Raw genomic sequence first — 18,565 nt, 5'->3', positions numbered from 1 at the left:
ATTTAAAAGAGTCATGCTTATTATTAAAAAATATTTACAATTCTGTATCTCGTTTAAAATATTGATATATAATTATATAAAGTAAGTATTTTTTTGCAATTATAGGATATTTTTATGATTAATAATATCTTAAATAATCATATTATACTAAATTACTTTATTTTCATTTTATAAGTTTTATTTAGTTTAAACAAGCCAACTATTTACAAACGTATAATATGAAGAACTATCTTAATCATATTAGCTTACTGTAATTTATTAAGTTATATTTCTTATTCCTCCTTTTGAATCTTATATTACACCCATAATTAAAGAAACACCAAAAGGAAGAAAAGTTTCAATATTATTCTTTAGTGAGAAATCAGATAATAAATTTCTATTAATCTATTATTAAGCATTCAATATTTCATTATCATAATATTATTAATTTTTATAAAAATAGAAAGAATAAGATAGAGGTTAATCAATATCATTACATTCATTTATTTAAAGAGTTATTTTGTCTTATAGATTTCTAACTTTAAAATCTGTATTTTAATCAAAAACACACTGTTAAGGAGGTATATTAGCATATAAAGTATAAGATATTAATGTAGGTACTATATAATTTATATTTCTAATTGAAAATTTTAATTCAAATTAATTTTAATTTTCATCTAAAAAGTCAAAAAATAATTCCCAAATTTAAAATAAAAATTAATTATAACTTAGTATTAATATATTCTTTTATTAATTCTAATAAAAAATAACTCCTGTAATTATTAAGTTATCAACGTTTGTAACCTCTTGACAATCAAATTAAGTAAATATTTCTTAATTTAAATTGATTCTATTTTAAGAGTTATTTATAGAAATATAAGATTAAACAAAAGGAACTTCATAATCAATTATTGATATTATAATTTAGTCAAAAACAGTTATTCCATCTTTTGTTCCTGAAAGTATAAATTAATATTATTAAAAAGGGTATAATATTTTTTATTATATGGTAATTTATAAATTTTATGTCACATCAGAAATAATTAAATTATTTTATGAATCTCTACAATCATCACCAGTACTTAAACTAATACATTACCATTTTAAATTTATTCCATAATTACTTTCCTTTAATGTATTTTTTTCATTAGAGGATAAATTAGGATCATCTACTTTTCCTTCGAGATTAAAACTTTAAAAAAAATATTATTATCTATTTCCTCCTAAAACATAAACCAAAGGAGGAGCAAGAACTTATATTGGGAACACTATTTATTCAGTAATAGTAGGATCAGATTTTAAAGAAACAGTAATTTATATATTATATGTTGTTTTTACTTTCATAATAAAAGGTTAAATTTAAAATTAAAATTATGTTTCTTAAAGTATTTATGTGGAATCAATGCTTAATTATTCAGTTAAATTGTCATTCTATTTGATTTATACTTGATAAGCATCTGTTTATTGATAAGATGTTTCTCCATCATCTTCACATTAAAAAAGATTGAAATAAACATTTATATTTACTAAATTACTTCTTTATATTTAATTTGGATTTGTTTTTACTCTTATATATATTGATGTATCTGGCAAAGTTTAAATTATTATATTGGCAGTACCTATTTGGTTAAAATATGAAATTACATCTACTTAGAACTAGTATTATCCTTGTTTTTTCAATTATAAAGGTTATAATTATAAAAATAATTAGTTATTTTATTATTAGATTTAAGTATTTATTTAAGCTATTTCATCCGCCGTATATACATTAGAAGAAATGAGTGACCAAGTAATTTATTTTAATTATTTATTACCATGATTAGAAATACTTGATATTGTTATTTATGTTTAATAACATATAGAAATAGGGGTTATTTAAGTTAATTATATAACTAGATTTGTGTCTAAAGTTACTTTTCCAGTTATTTATTAAAGAAAACCAGCGCAAACAAATCCACTATTTATTAGTTTGAATACCCCAGGCTTTATTTTAACTATATCATCCTTATTAATTGTACTTACATCATCAAGTTTAATTGTAAGCGTTTTTTAAGGTTTGTTAAAAGAACATAAAATGTTTCCTTATAATTTAGAAGTAATGGAAGTTTAATCTAAAGTTTCTATACAAAGCTAATAAGTAAATTATAATTATTAAGAATAATTTTAGAATTATGAATCAGAGAGGATAAGTTGAATTTATAAATCAGTATAATAATAATCAAAATCTATAATTAAAGTCAAAAAATCATCACTAAAATATATTTTAGTCATTATATTTAAGCATGAATCACATTATTTATTTTAGTTTAATTAAAAATATTAAGGGGCTATGCATGTAAGACATTCCGTTGCACTGCATGTAGCACATCCAGTTGAAAAAGTAGAACATATAATACAGGCTTAATCGAAGCCATTAGGATCATAGGAATATTAAGGACAAATACATTATTAAGAAACTCTATTCTCAAAGCAAGAATCACAGTTATTCGCATCAGAACAACTTGCACATCTATTTTTGCAATAATCACAAGTTCTAGATAATGCATTTTCAAATTTTCTTCCTGGGCATGAATTAATGCATTAAGAATCATTATAAAAAAATCCAGGATCGCATAAATCACATGAAGTATGATCAATACATTAAGCACACTAAGACATACATTAAAAGGCATTAATTATTAATTCATTGATTCCAAAAGATTAAATGTTAACGTCTAAATTCAAGTTATTAGAAAGCGTAACATTAATTGTTTTATCACTTGTAATAAAATAGAAATCCGCCTATTATATTTATTCATTAGTCGCTCCTCCACATAAATTAGTCAATGCAGTTGTATCTTTTTATAGAGTCTTAGCAATAACTCCATTTATTATAATATTCACTACCTTATCATCCCATTAATCAATCATAATATATTAAAATAAGATTTGATATTTATAAACAGGTAAAGCTGATGTAAATGTATTTTTTATAACACAATCTTTTCCACATACTTCATATCCTCCTAAAAGTGTATATGCATCACATTATGTAACATGGTTTGCTCTATTAAAACCAGAAACAACAAATCCACACTGAGTAATATGATGTTATTAAAACCTTAAATATAAACATTTTTCTATACGAACTTGATTTTAAGAATGTGATATTATAATTAAATTAAATACTATTAAAACAACTTTTATAATAATTTTTGATAATATATTCATTTATAAATATATATTTAGTTTAAAAAGATATATTTTTTATATTAATATAGTAAAAATAATAAATTATAATTAATTTAAAATATATATAATAAAATTAAATACATAATATAATAAAAAAAAATTAGTAATATTATATTTTAATTAAATATTTATATTATCAATTTTTTGTAATTTATTATATATTAAAATTATTATATTTAAATAATGATTTAATATATTTTATTTTAATTAAAATATATTGTATGCATTTTATATTTATAACTATATAAAACAAAATTATTTTATATTTATATAATTTAAAAATAACATAAATTATATATTATTATTAATATTTTATATTATTTTAATATAAATATAAAATTATAAAAATTATAAAATTCGTCATTAATTTATAATTTTTTTAATTATTATAAATATTAATTTAAGTACATTTTTATTAATTATTATATATTTTATTCTTTTAAATAAATTTTTATAATTATTATTATTCTAAATATAAAAAAAATATTTATTATAAACAAATTTATTATTAAATTATTATATTAAAAATTTAATTAAATATATTTATTTTATTAATTAAATTCTTATATTATATGACTAAAAATATTTTAAATTTATATAGAAAATTTTATTAAAAATTAAAAAATATAAAAGTTATTACACTATAAAATTACAATCTATTTTTGTCTTTACATACACATATTTTAGTATATCGAATATTAAATTACAAAAGACAAAATATTTAAAAAAATTATGAGCCGAAAAAAAAATTTTGTAAAAAATTATAGTAATTCATAAAAAAATTGATGTTTAAATTTAAAAAAAAATACTAAAATAAAAGCAAATAAAACACTAAAAAAAAGGAATATTAGGAATATTAAATTTTAAAAAAATTAAAATATCAATTATATTAATATTAAATATATTTTATTATATTAACCTTAAATATATTATATATATTGTTTAACAATAACAAAATATATTAAATTAAATTGCAAAGAAATTTAAATTTAAAATTTTATTTAATATAAAATAATAATTTAAATTATTAAATATGAAATATAAACAAATAATTATATTAAATATTTTTTATTTAAATTTTTTAAACAAAATTAAATATTCTTTCTTATTAAAAAAAAAATCTTCATAATTTTTCTAAAATTTCAATAATATTTAATATATTTTTATAATTTTTTTTACTATATACAATTTTTTATAAATTTTTAAATATATATATCTTTTACAGTTTTATTTTTTCTTCATAAAAATAATTTATTTATTAAAAATTATTATCTATGTTCTAAAGAAACTATATATTTTTGCATTTTCTTATATTAATGCTTAATTTTGAAGTAGTATAATTTATTATTTTCAGATTCTTTAAATTAGTCAGAAAAATAATAAGGATTTATTTCGCTTATATATTTATACATATTAAAATTAATAATTTTTGAATAAAATAATCAATATAAATTTTTAAATAATTTTAAATTATTATATAGCCTGAAATCTTAATTATAATAAAAATTAAAATTAAAAAGGTGCTTCTATAATAAAAATATTTTTTTCCTTTTATAATATTTATTTTAGTTATATTTTACAAAAGCTTTTAAAAATTATTTTAATAAAAATATTAATTATTTTAAAAATATTTAAAGTATTATTGCTTTTTTATTATTTAAATAAATATACAATTCGTTTTCATGATATTTTAAATGTACAAATATCCAATTTTATTTATCAAAAATTAAAACAAATTAAGTATTATTGATATAAATGATTAATTTTAAAAATATAAATTATAAAAAAATATATTATTTTTATTATAAAATTTTTATATTTATATTCATTTTTCAAATATTAATGATAATTTAACATTATATGAATTCAGATATAATTTTTAAAAAGAAATTAATTAACTAATAAATTTAAAGCGATCAATATTGTTATGTATTAGATATAATAATATATTATAAATAAATATATTAATACTTTAATTTATTTTTATATATTATATCTTTATTTACATTTTAATAAATATTGTTTTAATTTATTTTTATCCTAATATCAATCATTTTATTGAAATTATTATATTCTTATAATTTTTTTAAAAAACATAAATATTATTCATTTTAAATTATTATTTTAATTAAATATATTTTACTTAATATCTTAAATATATTACATATATTTATTTATAAATAAAATAAAAAAAATTAATGAAAAGATTTAATAAAAATTATTTTATTTTAAATATTATAATTTAATAATATTTTTTATAATTATTTAATAATATTAATTAATATATATATAAATAAAAAATTATAAATATAAAATATTTATATCAATTTTTTATGTATATTTAAATTAAAATTTTATTATATTTAAAGTTATATATTATTTTTATTTTTTTATAAAATATAATTTTAAAATATAAATAATTTATCTAATTTTATATATTTTTTTTTATTAATAAATATAAATTAATAATAATCATATATTATATATATTATTTTTGTTTCTAAAATAAGTTTATAAAATTTATTTAGAATCTTAAATATGTTTATATAAAATTTAAAAAATCAAAATATAAATCTATAATGTATTAATCTTAAAATGGTAATAATATAAAATTATAAGTATATTTATATAGTGATTCTTTTTAATAATTTATTTTATATTCTAATAAAAACTTAAATAAAAGAATTATTTTTTATTTTATTAAATATATTTTTTATTTAAAAAATTTATAAATTAATTAATGTAGATATTTAATTCGAATAATTTTTTTTTTTATATATATATTAAAGGGGCTTTAGCTCAGCGGTAGAGCGGAAGACTGCAAATCTTTAGGTCGCGAGTTCAATCCTCGCAGGTCCCTTAATTTTTTTTAAACTAATAAAATATTTTGTGATATTTACTTAAAAAATTTATATTTTATAATATTGATAAGCTATTTTAAAAATTATATATAAAACATTTGCTTGAATATTTTCAATTTGAATATAAAATAATTAATTAATTTTTAAATATAAAATAATTAAATTATTTTAAAATTTATATAAATTTTTTTTTTTCAAAAATTTTAAACATAAATAAAATGATTTATATTATAATTTCAATATATATGAATATAATAAAGAGTAAATAAGAAAATAAAAATATACTAAATTTTATAATTTATGATAAAAAAAATCCAAAAGTGAATATTGAAGATATAAAAAATAAAAATCTAGCTTAAAATTATGGTTATAAAAACTAAAATCAAAAAATAATGAGAATTAATAAAAATGTAATTATAAATAATTTGAGATATGCCATATTCGCAATTAATAATAATATTATTAATAGATTTTAGTAAAATAAATTAAACAAATAAATATAATATAATTTTTATAATTATTTTTAGTCTTTATATTTTTTACATATAAAATAAAATTTCCTTATAAAAAATATATGATTAATAATAAATTATTATTTTAGAATACATTTCAAAGTTATATAATGTTATAAAAACATAAAATTATGTAATTTAATTAATTTACAAATAAAATTATATAGTAAAGCATATACATTTATATTGTGAAGGGGCTTTAGCTCAGTGGCAGAGCGGAAGACTGCAAATCTTTAGGTCGCGTGTTCAATCCTCGCAGGTCCCTTAATTTTTTTACTTTTTTAAAAATAATTTAATATATAATTATATAAATAAATTATTTTTATTTTTATTTTATTTTTAATAAATTTCAATAGATATACAAAATGCACAAAAAAAATATAATAAAAGCTTTTAAAATATAGATTTTTATTTTTATTTATTATGAATTAAGAATTTTAAGTTTTAAAATTTTTAATTGCTTTTTATTTATATATTTATTTAAATATAATTCAAAAATAAAAATCCCAAAATATTATTTTATTTTAATATATTAAAAACTATCGTATATTTTTTTAGTATGCTATAATTCTTAAAAGAGTAAGAATTTATTAATTTGTGCATTCAAGTTTAACAGAAAAAATAGGATTTTTTCTTAATTTTTTATAAATAAAATCCAGTTTTTCAATAAATTAAGGGTACTTAAAGACAAAATTTTAATAAAATAAAAAGCAGGAATCTTAAAATAATTAAATTTTCCTTATACTATATTAAATATTACTATAACTAATATTATGTAAAGGGTTAATTAACAAAGCTTAGGAAAAGTATTAAAAAGCCTTTTCGTATTAATGAAAGATTTAATAGCATACTCCTATATTATTTAATGCTGTTAAGCTTTATGGATTAAAAATAATTATTTTTAAGAAATAAAATAGAGCTTTTTCAATTAAATTTTATTTTAAATACAAACTTCCTAATTTATTTAATATTTTTTCATCTTATGGGTTTATTTATAAAATACTTTTCATATAAATTTCTGCTTAGAATGATTCTTATTTTTTTATATGTATTTTCGAAATTTTTGCTAATACTTTTGTATTTAAAGGTTTTTTTATAAGAATTTATTTATATAATTTTAAGGATTTTTGTAAATGGTTAATTTTATAATAACAATCTGCTTATATTTTAGCATTTTTAATTTCCAACATATTGCTTTTATCTAAATAAATAATACATTTTTTGAAATTGTTTTATTTATAATAAAAAGAAGAAACATAAAATAAAGCTTTTTAATTGTTTTTTTCTAAAGTTAATAGTTTTTCAAAATCTTAAAGAGCTATTTTATAATTAAATTACTTTTTTTCGATTTTAGCTTTGTAATAATAAGCTTTTTAAATTATTTTTTTCATTAAATATTTCTTTAAACATCCTTATTTTTAATAGTATTTAATACATTTTTCAACATATATTTTACTTTCAGGAAAATCACATTTTTTGTAATAATTTATACATTTTATTATGTTATATTCTTTTTTTCCTGTTTATTTTATAAATTCATCTATATAATAGTTTGAATGATCGTATTTTTTCTAATTTTAATATTATAATGATAACGTATAAAATTAATTGATGTTTTTATTTTCTTGGTTTTAGGAAATTTCTTCTATATTTGATTTTTCTGATATTATAAATTATTCTAAATGAACTTCTTATAGCTTTTTTGATATTTTTTATTAAAATAGTTATTTTATTATTTAAAATAAAAAGCTTTTATTAAATTAAAAATTCATTATTTGTTTGAAGAAAAGTAATATATTTTATTTATTTTATATTTAAAAAAATAAATTACTTATTAATAATGTAAAGTAAAGTAATTATATAAAAGTATATATTATATAAAATAAAAATTATCTTCAATTTATAAATATGTTTTATAATATATTTTAAAAAGAAATATTCGAACAATTAATAATATCTATTCTATTTTAGAATTATTTTTGTTTTAAATAGAAATTAATACTTTAAGTTAATAATTAAGCGCTTCTTTTAACATTAAAAAATATTTAAATTTTAGTTTTTTATTTTATATTTAGAGAAATTTTATATATAAATTATTTATATTTAGATATAATTTAAAAACTTAAAAACATATAATATATTATAAATAAAAAATAAAAATGTAAATATAAGAATTTTAAGAATTTTAATAAAGACTATAAACATATACTTTTGAAAATTGGACTTTAATAAATCCAAAAGTTAATTTAAAAATATCATGCATTTAATAAATTAAAAATAAAAATTATAAAAAAGATAAATCCTTATTATTTATCGAAATGTGGTTTTAAATGTATTGGAAACGAAACTTTAGAATGTGTTATGTGTTAAGAATAATTATAGTTAAGTAATTTAGAAAATATGGATTATGAGAATTTTAATGAAAATTAATCTAATAAAAATGGTATATAATTATATATTTTTAAAAGGAGTTATAATTCTTTTATTTTTTCTAGATTTAAATGTTTAAAATTTCCTTGCAAAAGCAAAAAATCATAAATAAGAATGCTTCTATTATTAAGAAGATTAATAAATTGATTTATTATTTGAATTAAATTTGGACTTTTTACAAAAAAATATTGATTTTTTATATGATTAAATTATTTAAACTTACAAGCAAAATAATAATTAAGAAAAATCTTACCCATTATTAGATACAAATATATTAAAAATAATAGTAATAAAATAATATAATTAAAACTTTTTTAACAAAAAATAAAATAAAAGTCAATGGAATTTTAGTTTTTGTTTTTTAATGAATTAAATTAAAACTAGATAAATGTATAAAAAAACAAAAAAATAAAAAAAAAATTAAAAATAAATAAATTAGATTTTAAAAATTTTGTAACTTTTTGGTTGGCAAGTATAAACAGAAAGTGAAAAAAAGAAATTATATTGTCCATTTTGTTGTAGAAATATAAATATATAAGAATATTCAACACAAAATGATTAATTTTAAAGTCTATAAATATAATAAAAAACGCATTTATTTAACCCTTTAGAAGAACATAGATATTTTTGTCTATGGGGAAATATAAATTTTGAAGAAAGTGAAGAAAAAAATTAAAATTTTTTTGGATGGAATATTTGTTTAAATTATATAGTTAATTGCTTTAAATAAGGAATAGCTTAAAAATAATAAAATTTAAATATTTTACAAAAAGATATTAATAATGTTTAAGATGAATTGAAGTTTAATAATGAAAGTTTTAAAAAGTTTCAATAAGAATGGAAAGAAAAATATGATAAAATTTATGAATAATGTGATTTGTTAGGAGTTGATAGCTAAAATAGTTAATTGTTTAAATAAAAATTATCTGAAAATAGATAATCTATAGAAGAAATATTAGAAGATGTTTAAAATTCTATTGATTAGCCTTTAAAAAAAATAAAATTATCTGAAAACGGGAAATAATGAGATTTTTTATAAACATATCTATTTATTTAAATTTTTTTAAATTTATATTTAATTTTTTTGTTTAAAAAATATAATTTTTAGAAAGTAATAAACATGATATTTATAATTATCAAAACTCTTTATATAATTAAAGTATAAAGAAAGAAATTAAATCATTTTAAAATTTTTAAAAATTACATAATATATAAAAAATACATTTTTATAAATCAAATAATATTAATGTTAAAATTTTTTAATATTATAATTTAAATATTTAATGCTATATAATATATTACATGTTATATTTTTAATAAAAATATAAATTAAGAAATTATTAAATTATAATTTACATAAAAAATATATTTTATTAAAAGAAATTAAAAATACTTAGAAAAACTAATATTAATTTTTTATTAATAGATGCTAAAAAAATTATTAAAAAAATAAATAAAAGTTTAATAATTAATATATATAAAAATAAAAAAAAAATAAGATATATATAAAACTTCATTTATATAAATATTTTATAATTAAAAAATAAAAATAAGCAAATATTCAAATGTAAATATTGTGAAATATTAAAATTTATTATTTAATATGTTTAAAAATATAAAAAAATGCCTTTATAATAATATATTTATTAAATATATTTAATAACAAATAATAAATTTTTATTATTTATTATAATCGTTATAAATATAATTATAAAAAATATATTTATTATTAATATTGTTTATGTTATTATTATTATTATTATTATTATTATTATTATTATTATTATGAATAATACATTTTTTTTATTTTTATTATTTTTATTTATAATTTTTTTTTTATATATATTTTTATTTATATTGACAATTTTTCATAATTTTTCTTTTTTATTTTAATGTTTTTTATAATTTCTTAGTTAATTATATAATATTTATAATAAGAATATTTATATTAAATTTATAAATAGTTATTTAATTCAAAAATAACGTTAATTATTCATATATATTTTAAATTTTTTATATTATAAATATTTTAAAAAAAATTTGAATAATTAATATTAAATTATAATTTATAAAAATTTATATTTATATTTTTTTTCGATATAAGCATAATAAATAGAGTTTTTTAAAAAATAGTAAATATTATATATCATATATATATAATAATTAATAATTTCTAATAATTATTTTTTATAATTAATTTTTTTTTTGTAGTAATTTTTTCTATTATTTTATATAAACAATACAGTTATCTATTTTAATTTTCGTTTTTTAGAAATTAAAAAAAATTCAAGCAGATGCTTAATTTTTTTACTTATAAAATTAAATAACTTCGTTTTTATTTCTAATGCTAATAGTTTTAGCAAATAACTTATTTGAAATAACATTTTATTCTAGTAAATTCTAAAGTTATTATTTTTAATTAAAACATTCGATCTTAATAATATATCCTCTATTATTTCTGCCAAAAACTTCATCACAATCATCAGGGTCAAAAACAATAATTTAACTTTCTTATATAGAAGGATTCTTTAAAATCGAAACGTTAGATTTAGAACTAAAATATTGTTTAATTTGAATATTATTTCTCATTATATTTTTTCCAGTCACTATAATTTATTATTAAATATCTTATGAGTTTTTTTATACTCGAATATTTTCTATTATCATAACTTATCGTTCATTTATGATTAGATAGTCTCCATATCTTAAATTTATAGCCTAAATTTATACTAATTAATTTTCGGTTCTTACCTTATAATCTTCATCATCACCTGCTGTTATTATTTAGTCGCTAAATGTGCAACTCATATTTTTTTTTTTTTTTTATAAAATTTATAATTTATTATTTGTTTAATGTGAAATAGTACTTTTTAAAAAAAAATGATTATATATATTAAAAGAATATAGGTCATTATAAATGTTATAAAAAATTTTAAATATTTATTTATAATGTATATTGGATTAAATAATGAATTTTCTTTTATTTTATATAGAATTTTTTTTTTTTTTAATTATAAATTAAAAATAAATATATGTATTTTTATTAGACAAATAATATTAAAATTAAATAAAATAAAAAATTATCAAAAAATATCAAAATATGAATTTATAATCCTATAAAATATTTTTATTTATTTTTTTTATTTTAAATATTGCCTTTTAAAGCCCTTCATGCCTTGATTCAAAAGGAAATAAAGTAGACTATTTTATAGCATTGAAACATCCTGATAGTACGGAATTTTCTTATTGTGATTCTTCAAAACCTTGTAAAGATTTGGAATCAACAAAAAAAGAACTTAATGATATTTCAATATCTCCTTTATTAAAGACGCTTTAATAAATAAAAAGCCTAAAATCTGATAAATATGCATCTGTTTTTTGGAATGATGAAGTTGCTGAAAAGGATATTTCTTTAACATATGCACATTCTAAAGGAATTATGGGATTAGATAAGTAAATATTAATTACTAAAATACATTCGAAATATATTTATAAAAAAATAAATAAGACATAATGGATTTTTAATAGTGCATAGTGCTCCTAAATTTCCTTTAATAATAAATGATGAAATAGATTTGAAGATATAAGATGGATAATAAATCTTTGCTTAACATTTTTTCTGTATATCTACAACTTCTGAATAATTAAATAATATTGCGGAAGGATATACTATTGATTGGCCTTATGTATATGCATCAAATAATGCAACTTCAATTTTAGATTAATTTAAAAATATCTAACAACTTATTTCAAAGAAAAAAAATACTGATTTATAATAAAAAGTTATACCGTTTTAATCTCATAAAGGAATTAAATTTGAAAAATTTTCTAAGTCAGGCTCATGGGTAGTTCCTTTTTACGAAAATGTAGTTTCTACGCATATTAAATCTGGTTTGATTGTTGAAAGTTGGGGTTCTCCTTAAGAAACACCTAGCTGTTAAGGAGAATTTTAAGTTTTTTCAAACCTTGAAGTAGCTTTTCCTAAGTAAGATGAATTTAAATAAACTAAAGATCATTCTAAGTATGCTATATCTACTGACTAGAAATTACATTTCGTTTGCTTGGGTGATATTAATAGGTAGTAAACTTAATGGAAAAGAGGAGGAGGTACGGTTTGCTTTTAAGATTAACATGTTTATTCGGCTTTTAAACAAATCCTAAATAAATAATAATAATGTGAAAATGAAGTTTAGTTTTGAAAGATTTTATTTTTTCACAAGCTTTAAAAATTAAGCTAAATATTTTTTTTAAGAGAAAAATAAAAGTTTTTTATTTATTTAAATGATTATATAATATTTATTTTTTACAAATATCTATTTATTTTTTTCTTTAAATTAAAATTGAGGAAAAAAAAATAATAATTAATTTTTTTAAAAAGATAAAAATAAAAATAAGTTATATTTTAAGGAAAAATTAAAATAAAAATTATATAAATAAAATAAAAAAATAATTAATTTATACATTTTTAAATTATATTTTAATTTTAGATGTTTTAAATTAATAAATAGAATTTATTGAATACTATGTATAATCTATTTATACAAAAAAAATTATTATAATAAATAGTAAAATTTAAATCTTAAATATACATTGCATCTTTTATCTGGTCATTCATTAATTATAGAAATCATAAAAATAAATTATAATTCTTAAATTTAATATTTATTATATTAAAGTTATATAATTATATGATTGGTTAATTTTTGATTAGAATAATTATAAATTTCTACGTTTTTCGCTTGAATTATAATTTTTTACAAGAGTTATTTATCTTTTATGGAAGTTATTTTATAAATATTTATTACTTATTAAGTATAAACGAAGAAAATATAATATTATTTTTTTTATATCGAGACACTTCAAAAATGTAAAATTGTATATTATTATTTTTTTAATTATCAAATGTTACTATTTTAATAATATTTTGATATTTTGGAAATTAGTAACTTTTTGAAAAAGTACTGTTTAATTTATTATAGGGAATTAAGTTATTTTTAATATATTTTTTGGATTTTTGGATAATAATGTTGATAAATATAACCAATAATTTTTAAATTTTTATTTATATGTTATGTTATATTAAATAAATTTTATTTTATATATTTATATTAACTTAAAAAAAAAATAATTCAAATGATTTATGTAATTAAAAAAGTGGAACAGAATAATTTAAAAAAAAATTAGATTCCAAAAATAAAATTATATTATAAGTATTTATATTAAAATATATGTGTTTTATATATAAATATTATTTGATATATTTTATTATTTTTATTTTTTAAGTAAAAATTTGTTTTTTCTCCTATTCGTAGTCTAATATAAAAAAAATTGTCATAAGAAAAAAAAAATATATTTATAATTTATTAAAATTAATTTTTATTTATAATTTTTTTTAAAAAAATATAAAAAAATTATAATATTAAAACTTACCAAATAAATTTCAAAATTATAAAATAAAAAATAAAATGTTTATTAAATATTAGAGTAAAACATAAGTGTAACTATAACCAAATCAATAGGATTAATAAAATAAATAAGTAATGAAATTATAAAAATTTTATAGATTAAATAAAAATACATTAAATTACTAAAAATCATTTATTTGTTATATAAAAAATTAAATATTAAAATATTATTTAGGGTTAATAATCTTAAAATAACTAACCCATAGGAATTACATTTGAAAAAATAATAGGAAATGGTACATTTGGAGTAGTTTATTTGGTAAAAATATATATTTATATTTTTTTAATTAATAAATTTTATATAATTTTTATTATAATTTGTAAAAATAAATTTTAAAGGCAACATTAAATGATACAAATGAAAAGGTTGCTATAAAAAAAGTGTTTTAAGATAAAAGATACAAAAATAGAGAATTTGAAATTATAAAGATATTAAATCATTAAAACATAATAAAACTAAAACAAGCATATTACACAAAAGGAAATAAAGTAATAATAAAAAAAAACTATAAAAAAAAAATTTAATAAATTAGTAAATTTAAATGAATATAATAAGCATAAAATATATATATATATATATATTTTTATATATTTGTCTATATATATATATAATTATCAATTTTATATATATTATCATTAATTATATATTTTCATATTATATTTATTTTTATAAAGGATGATGAAGTTTATTTAAACATTGTTATGGAATATGTTCCAGAAACTCTTTCAAACCTTATTAGATAATATCGAAAAATTAAGCAATAAATTCCACCTTAGTTACTCAAAGTATTTTCATATTAATTGATTAGAGGTTTAGCATATCTTAAAGGTATTAGTATTGCTCATAGAGACATAAAACCCTAAAATATATTGACAGACTCAGAAAATTTTTTGTTAAAATTATGTGACTTTGGTTCGGCTAAAAAACTTGTAAAAGGTGATTCTAATATAGCTTATATATGTTCTAGATATTATAGAGCTCCTGAACTTATATTTGGGGCTGCTTAATATACTACTTAAATAGATATTTGGTCGATTGGTTTTTTTATTATTATATTTTAATTTTTTTTTATAAAAAAAAAGTTAGGAACTGTTATTGCTGAAATGATTCTGTTTGAACCTATTTTCTAAGGTCAAAATTCAGTCGATTAATTAATTGAAATTATCAAAATTATTGGGTCTCCCACTAAAGAGCAAGTACTTAAAATGAATCCTAATCATAATTAATATAATTTTCCTTAAATTAAACCTTGTTCTTGGCCTAAAGTAATATTATTATTATTAATTGATTAAATTAAATTAAAACAAAGTTTTTTAGTAAATAAAAGCCTGACCCTTTATTAGTTGATTTAATTAGCAAAATTCTTATTTATGTCCCTAGTGAAAGACCTACTCCTTTAGAAGCTTTACTTCATCCATATTTTAATGATTTGAGAAATGAAAAATTCTATTAAAGTTACCCGAATATGCCTGACTTTTTTAATTTCTCAAATGGTTATTTTTTTTTCTATTTTTTTTTTTTTTTTTATATTTTTTTATAGAAGAAATATCTACTTAACCTTAATTGAAAAATCATCTAATTCCTGATTGGTATAAAAATAAATAAATTGATAATTTAAGCAAAGATTTTAATTAGAAAGTCTTTTTTAAAGATAGTTAAAAATGATGGTTAAATATATAGATCTTGAATATATATATATATATATATATTAAAAAATATTTATGAATGTTTTTTTATAAAAAAATAATTCTTTATAATACATAATTTTTTTTAAAAAATAAATTTATAAATATTACAAATTAAAATTATAATTTTTGTTGCTTAAATTCTTTTTTTTTTTTTAATCTAAATAAATAAAAAAAATATGGAATGCTAAATTTGTTAAAAAATAACAAATAATTTTCCTCATAAACCATATAATATATAAGTTGATTTTAGTACAAACATATATAAAGCTTTAGATATTTAAAAGAAGTTTTGCATTTTTGAAAGTCCAACAGGTACAGGAAAGTCTTTAAGTTTAATAACTGGTGTATTTACCTGGTATATGGATAATTATAAAAATTACAAAATATATAAAAAAAAAGATGAGCATTAAGAAGATTTAGATGATTTACCTGACTGGCTGAAAGACATATAAGATGTAAATATGGATTTGTTTATAAAATAAATAGAAATAAAAGAAAAAGAAATGTAAGAAAAATAGAAAAAATTGGCAGAATTTGGGAATAGAAAAAGTCGGATATAAATAAAGTACGAAAATAAAAAAAATGATGGCTTAAATAGTTTATTTAAAGGAGATGATGAAATTTAGAAATAATATCGAAACAAGAAAAATAATTATTTGGAAGAAATATAAGATAAAAATGAGTTTTTGCCTTTGAAAATAATATACGCTTCAAGAACACATTCTTAAGTGAAATAATTTATGTAAGAAATATAAAAAACGCCTTTTAAAAACTTAAGAGTTTAAGCTTTAGGGAGTAGATAAATTTTATGTATAAATGAACATGTTGAAAATAATTAACTTTCTTAAAATTAAATAGAAGATTTTTGTAGAGATGTTACTTTGAAAAATTAAAGCCGAAAAAATGAAAATGAAACAGAAAAAATATAAAAAAAAGATGAAAAAATATAAAAAAAAGATGAAAAAATAAATTAAAAAGATGAAAAAATAAATTAAAAAGTTGAAAAAAAATGTATTTATTATGAAAATTATGTATCTTTTTAAGAAGATTTAGAGTATCTATTTTTTACGAAAATTCATGAAATAAATGAAATGAAAATTGTGGCTAAAAAAAATAGTGTTTGTCCCTATTATTTGGGTAAAAAAGCATCTTTTAATGCTTAAGTATTATGCTTTCCTTATCCTTTATTATTAGATAATGATGCAAGGGAAAAAATGGGCATTAGTTTAGAAAACTCAATAATAATAATTGATGAATCACATAATATTTTAGAACATTTAAGAGGAATTAACTCTATAGAAATAAAATTAAAAGAAGAAATTTTATAGGCATTTTTAGATATAGGGAATTATTATTAATAATATTAGAGAAATTTAGCAGCTAAAAATGCGTTTTTTTTGCAAAATTTAAAAAGTTTATTAAATGAAATTTGCTGTTTTTTTAAAAATATCGAGGAATAGGAATAAAAAGGGGATGATGATTTTTTTATAAAAATCGATTTTTTGGAATTTCTTTTGAAAATAAATTTCGATAAAATCGAGTTTTTGGAAATAAAGAAATATATAGAAGATAATAATGTAGGGAAAAAAGTTCATTTTTATAATCAAAATTTAAAGGAAAATTCTTTTAAAATTCCTTAGAAATTTTAGGAAAAATTTAAAAAAGATATTTAGGAATTATAAGATAATAATAAAAAAAATTAAAATGGTGTCCTTTTTGATAAAATTTTGAGATTTTTAAATACTCTTCATCTATCTGTTGGGTCTTCGAAGTAATTCTCAATTGTTTTTTTCCCAAAAAAAGGACTTTTGTAAATTATTTGCCTAGATGCTCTTTCTAGGCTATAGTCTATTGTAGAAAAAGCACATTCAGTCATACTGGCTGGAGGAACAATGGAACCTTTAAGTGAATTTGAGTAACTTTTTTCAAGTCTAGGTGAGTAGAAGTGCTTTAAATTTGCTTGCGGGCATGTTATCGGTTAGGATCAATGTAAAGTTTTTGCTGTAAGAGGCTTTAAAAAGAAAAAAATAGTTTTTAATTATAATTAAATTAAAGAAAATGATAAAATATATGAAGAAACTATTGAAATGACATAATTAATATAAAAAAATTTATATAAGTAAAAAATAAAAGGTGGAATTGTAATATTTGTATAAAATTATGGATTTATAGAAAAATTAAAAAAAGAAGAAAAAAAAATAATTAATGCGTTTTTTGATAATAAAAACGAAATCAATATATTCGAAAAATATGAAAAAATAATAAAACTAAGAAAATATGAAGAAAATCCAGTTCTTATTTCAGTCATAGGAGGAAAACTTAGTGAAGGAATCAATTTTTCGGATGAACTTGCTAGGGTTGTGGTTGTATTTGGATTACCTTATTCAAATTTTAGGAA

At 16.0% G+C, this 18,565-nt stretch overlaps 1 protein-coding gene and 2 non-coding genes across 3 annotated transcripts, besides 27 other annotated features; all 3 read left to right on the top strand. All coding sequences in view use genetic code 6, as the record gives it.

The window, feature by feature from the left end:
* Positions 1-3,179: 3,179 nt before the first annotated feature.
* Positions 3,180-3,230: a microsatellite.
* Positions 3,231-3,361: 131 nt separating this feature from the next.
* Positions 3,362-3,391: a microsatellite.
* A 181-nt stretch (positions 3,392-3,572) lies between these two features.
* Positions 3,573-3,637: a microsatellite.
* Positions 3,628-3,685: a microsatellite.
* A 23-nt stretch (positions 3,686-3,708) lies between these two features.
* Positions 3,709-3,758: a microsatellite.
* A 335-nt stretch (positions 3,759-4,093) lies between these two features.
* Positions 4,094-4,150: a microsatellite.
* Positions 4,151-5,524: 1,374 nt separating this feature from the next.
* Positions 5,525-5,576: a microsatellite.
* Positions 5,577-5,887: 311 nt separating this feature from the next.
* Positions 5,888-5,937: a microsatellite.
* Positions 5,938-5,998: 61 nt separating this feature from the next.
* Positions 5,999-6,070, top strand: IMG5_119130. Its single transcript has one exon. It is a non-coding gene; the product is annotated as a tRNA-Cys (tRNA).
* A 121-nt stretch (positions 6,071-6,191) lies between these two features.
* Positions 6,192-6,246: a microsatellite.
* A 530-nt stretch (positions 6,247-6,776) lies between these two features.
* Positions 6,777-6,848, top strand: IMG5_119120. The gene has a single exon. It is a non-coding gene; the product is annotated as a tRNA-Cys (tRNA).
* A 1,441-nt stretch (positions 6,849-8,289) lies between these two features.
* Positions 8,290-8,327: a microsatellite.
* Positions 8,328-8,427: 100 nt separating this feature from the next.
* Positions 8,428-8,476: a microsatellite.
* Positions 8,477-9,281: 805 nt separating this feature from the next.
* Positions 9,282-9,322: a microsatellite.
* Positions 9,323-9,405: 83 nt separating this feature from the next.
* Positions 9,406-9,444: a microsatellite.
* Positions 9,445-10,735: 1,291 nt separating this feature from the next.
* Positions 10,736-10,872: a microsatellite.
* Positions 10,758-10,800: a microsatellite.
* Positions 10,811-10,863: a microsatellite.
* Positions 10,812-10,870: a microsatellite.
* Positions 10,814-10,871: a microsatellite.
* A 139-nt stretch (positions 10,873-11,011) lies between the features above and the next one.
* Positions 11,012-11,045: a microsatellite.
* Positions 11,046-12,113: 1,068 nt separating this feature from the next.
* On the top strand, positions 12,114-16,144 carry IMG5_119110 (protein kinase domain protein; the record flags this gene model as incomplete). The annotated part of the gene is made up of 8 exons (XM_004034476.1): positions 12,114-12,466; positions 12,522-13,125; positions 14,654-14,737; positions 14,818-14,967; positions 15,154-15,517; positions 15,566-15,744; positions 15,789-15,972; positions 16,020-16,144. 8 exons carry the CDS (start codon positions 12,114-12,116, stop codon positions 16,142-16,144), a joined length of 2,043 nt encoding a protein of 680 aa, XP_004034524.1.
* Positions 14,065-14,125: a microsatellite.
* Positions 15,041-15,089: a microsatellite.
* Positions 15,048-15,139: a microsatellite.
* Positions 15,080-15,126: a microsatellite.
* Positions 15,977-16,015: a microsatellite.
* Positions 16,145-17,052: 908 nt separating the features above from the next.
* Positions 17,053-17,092: a microsatellite.
* Positions 17,085-17,175: a microsatellite.
* Positions 17,086-17,154: a microsatellite.
* Positions 17,176-18,565: the final 1,390 nt, after the last annotated feature.

Source organism: Ichthyophthirius multifiliis, assembly GCF_000220395.1.
Source record: "Ichthyophthirius multifiliis unplaced genomic scaffold scaff_1120509250957, whole genome shotgun sequence".
Classification (NCBI taxonomy): Eukaryota; Ciliophora; class Oligohymenophorea; order Hymenostomatida; genus Ichthyophthirius; species Ichthyophthirius multifiliis.
The sequence above is the reverse complement of the archived record's forward strand: the minus strand, read 5'-3'. Positions and strand labels throughout refer to the sequence as shown.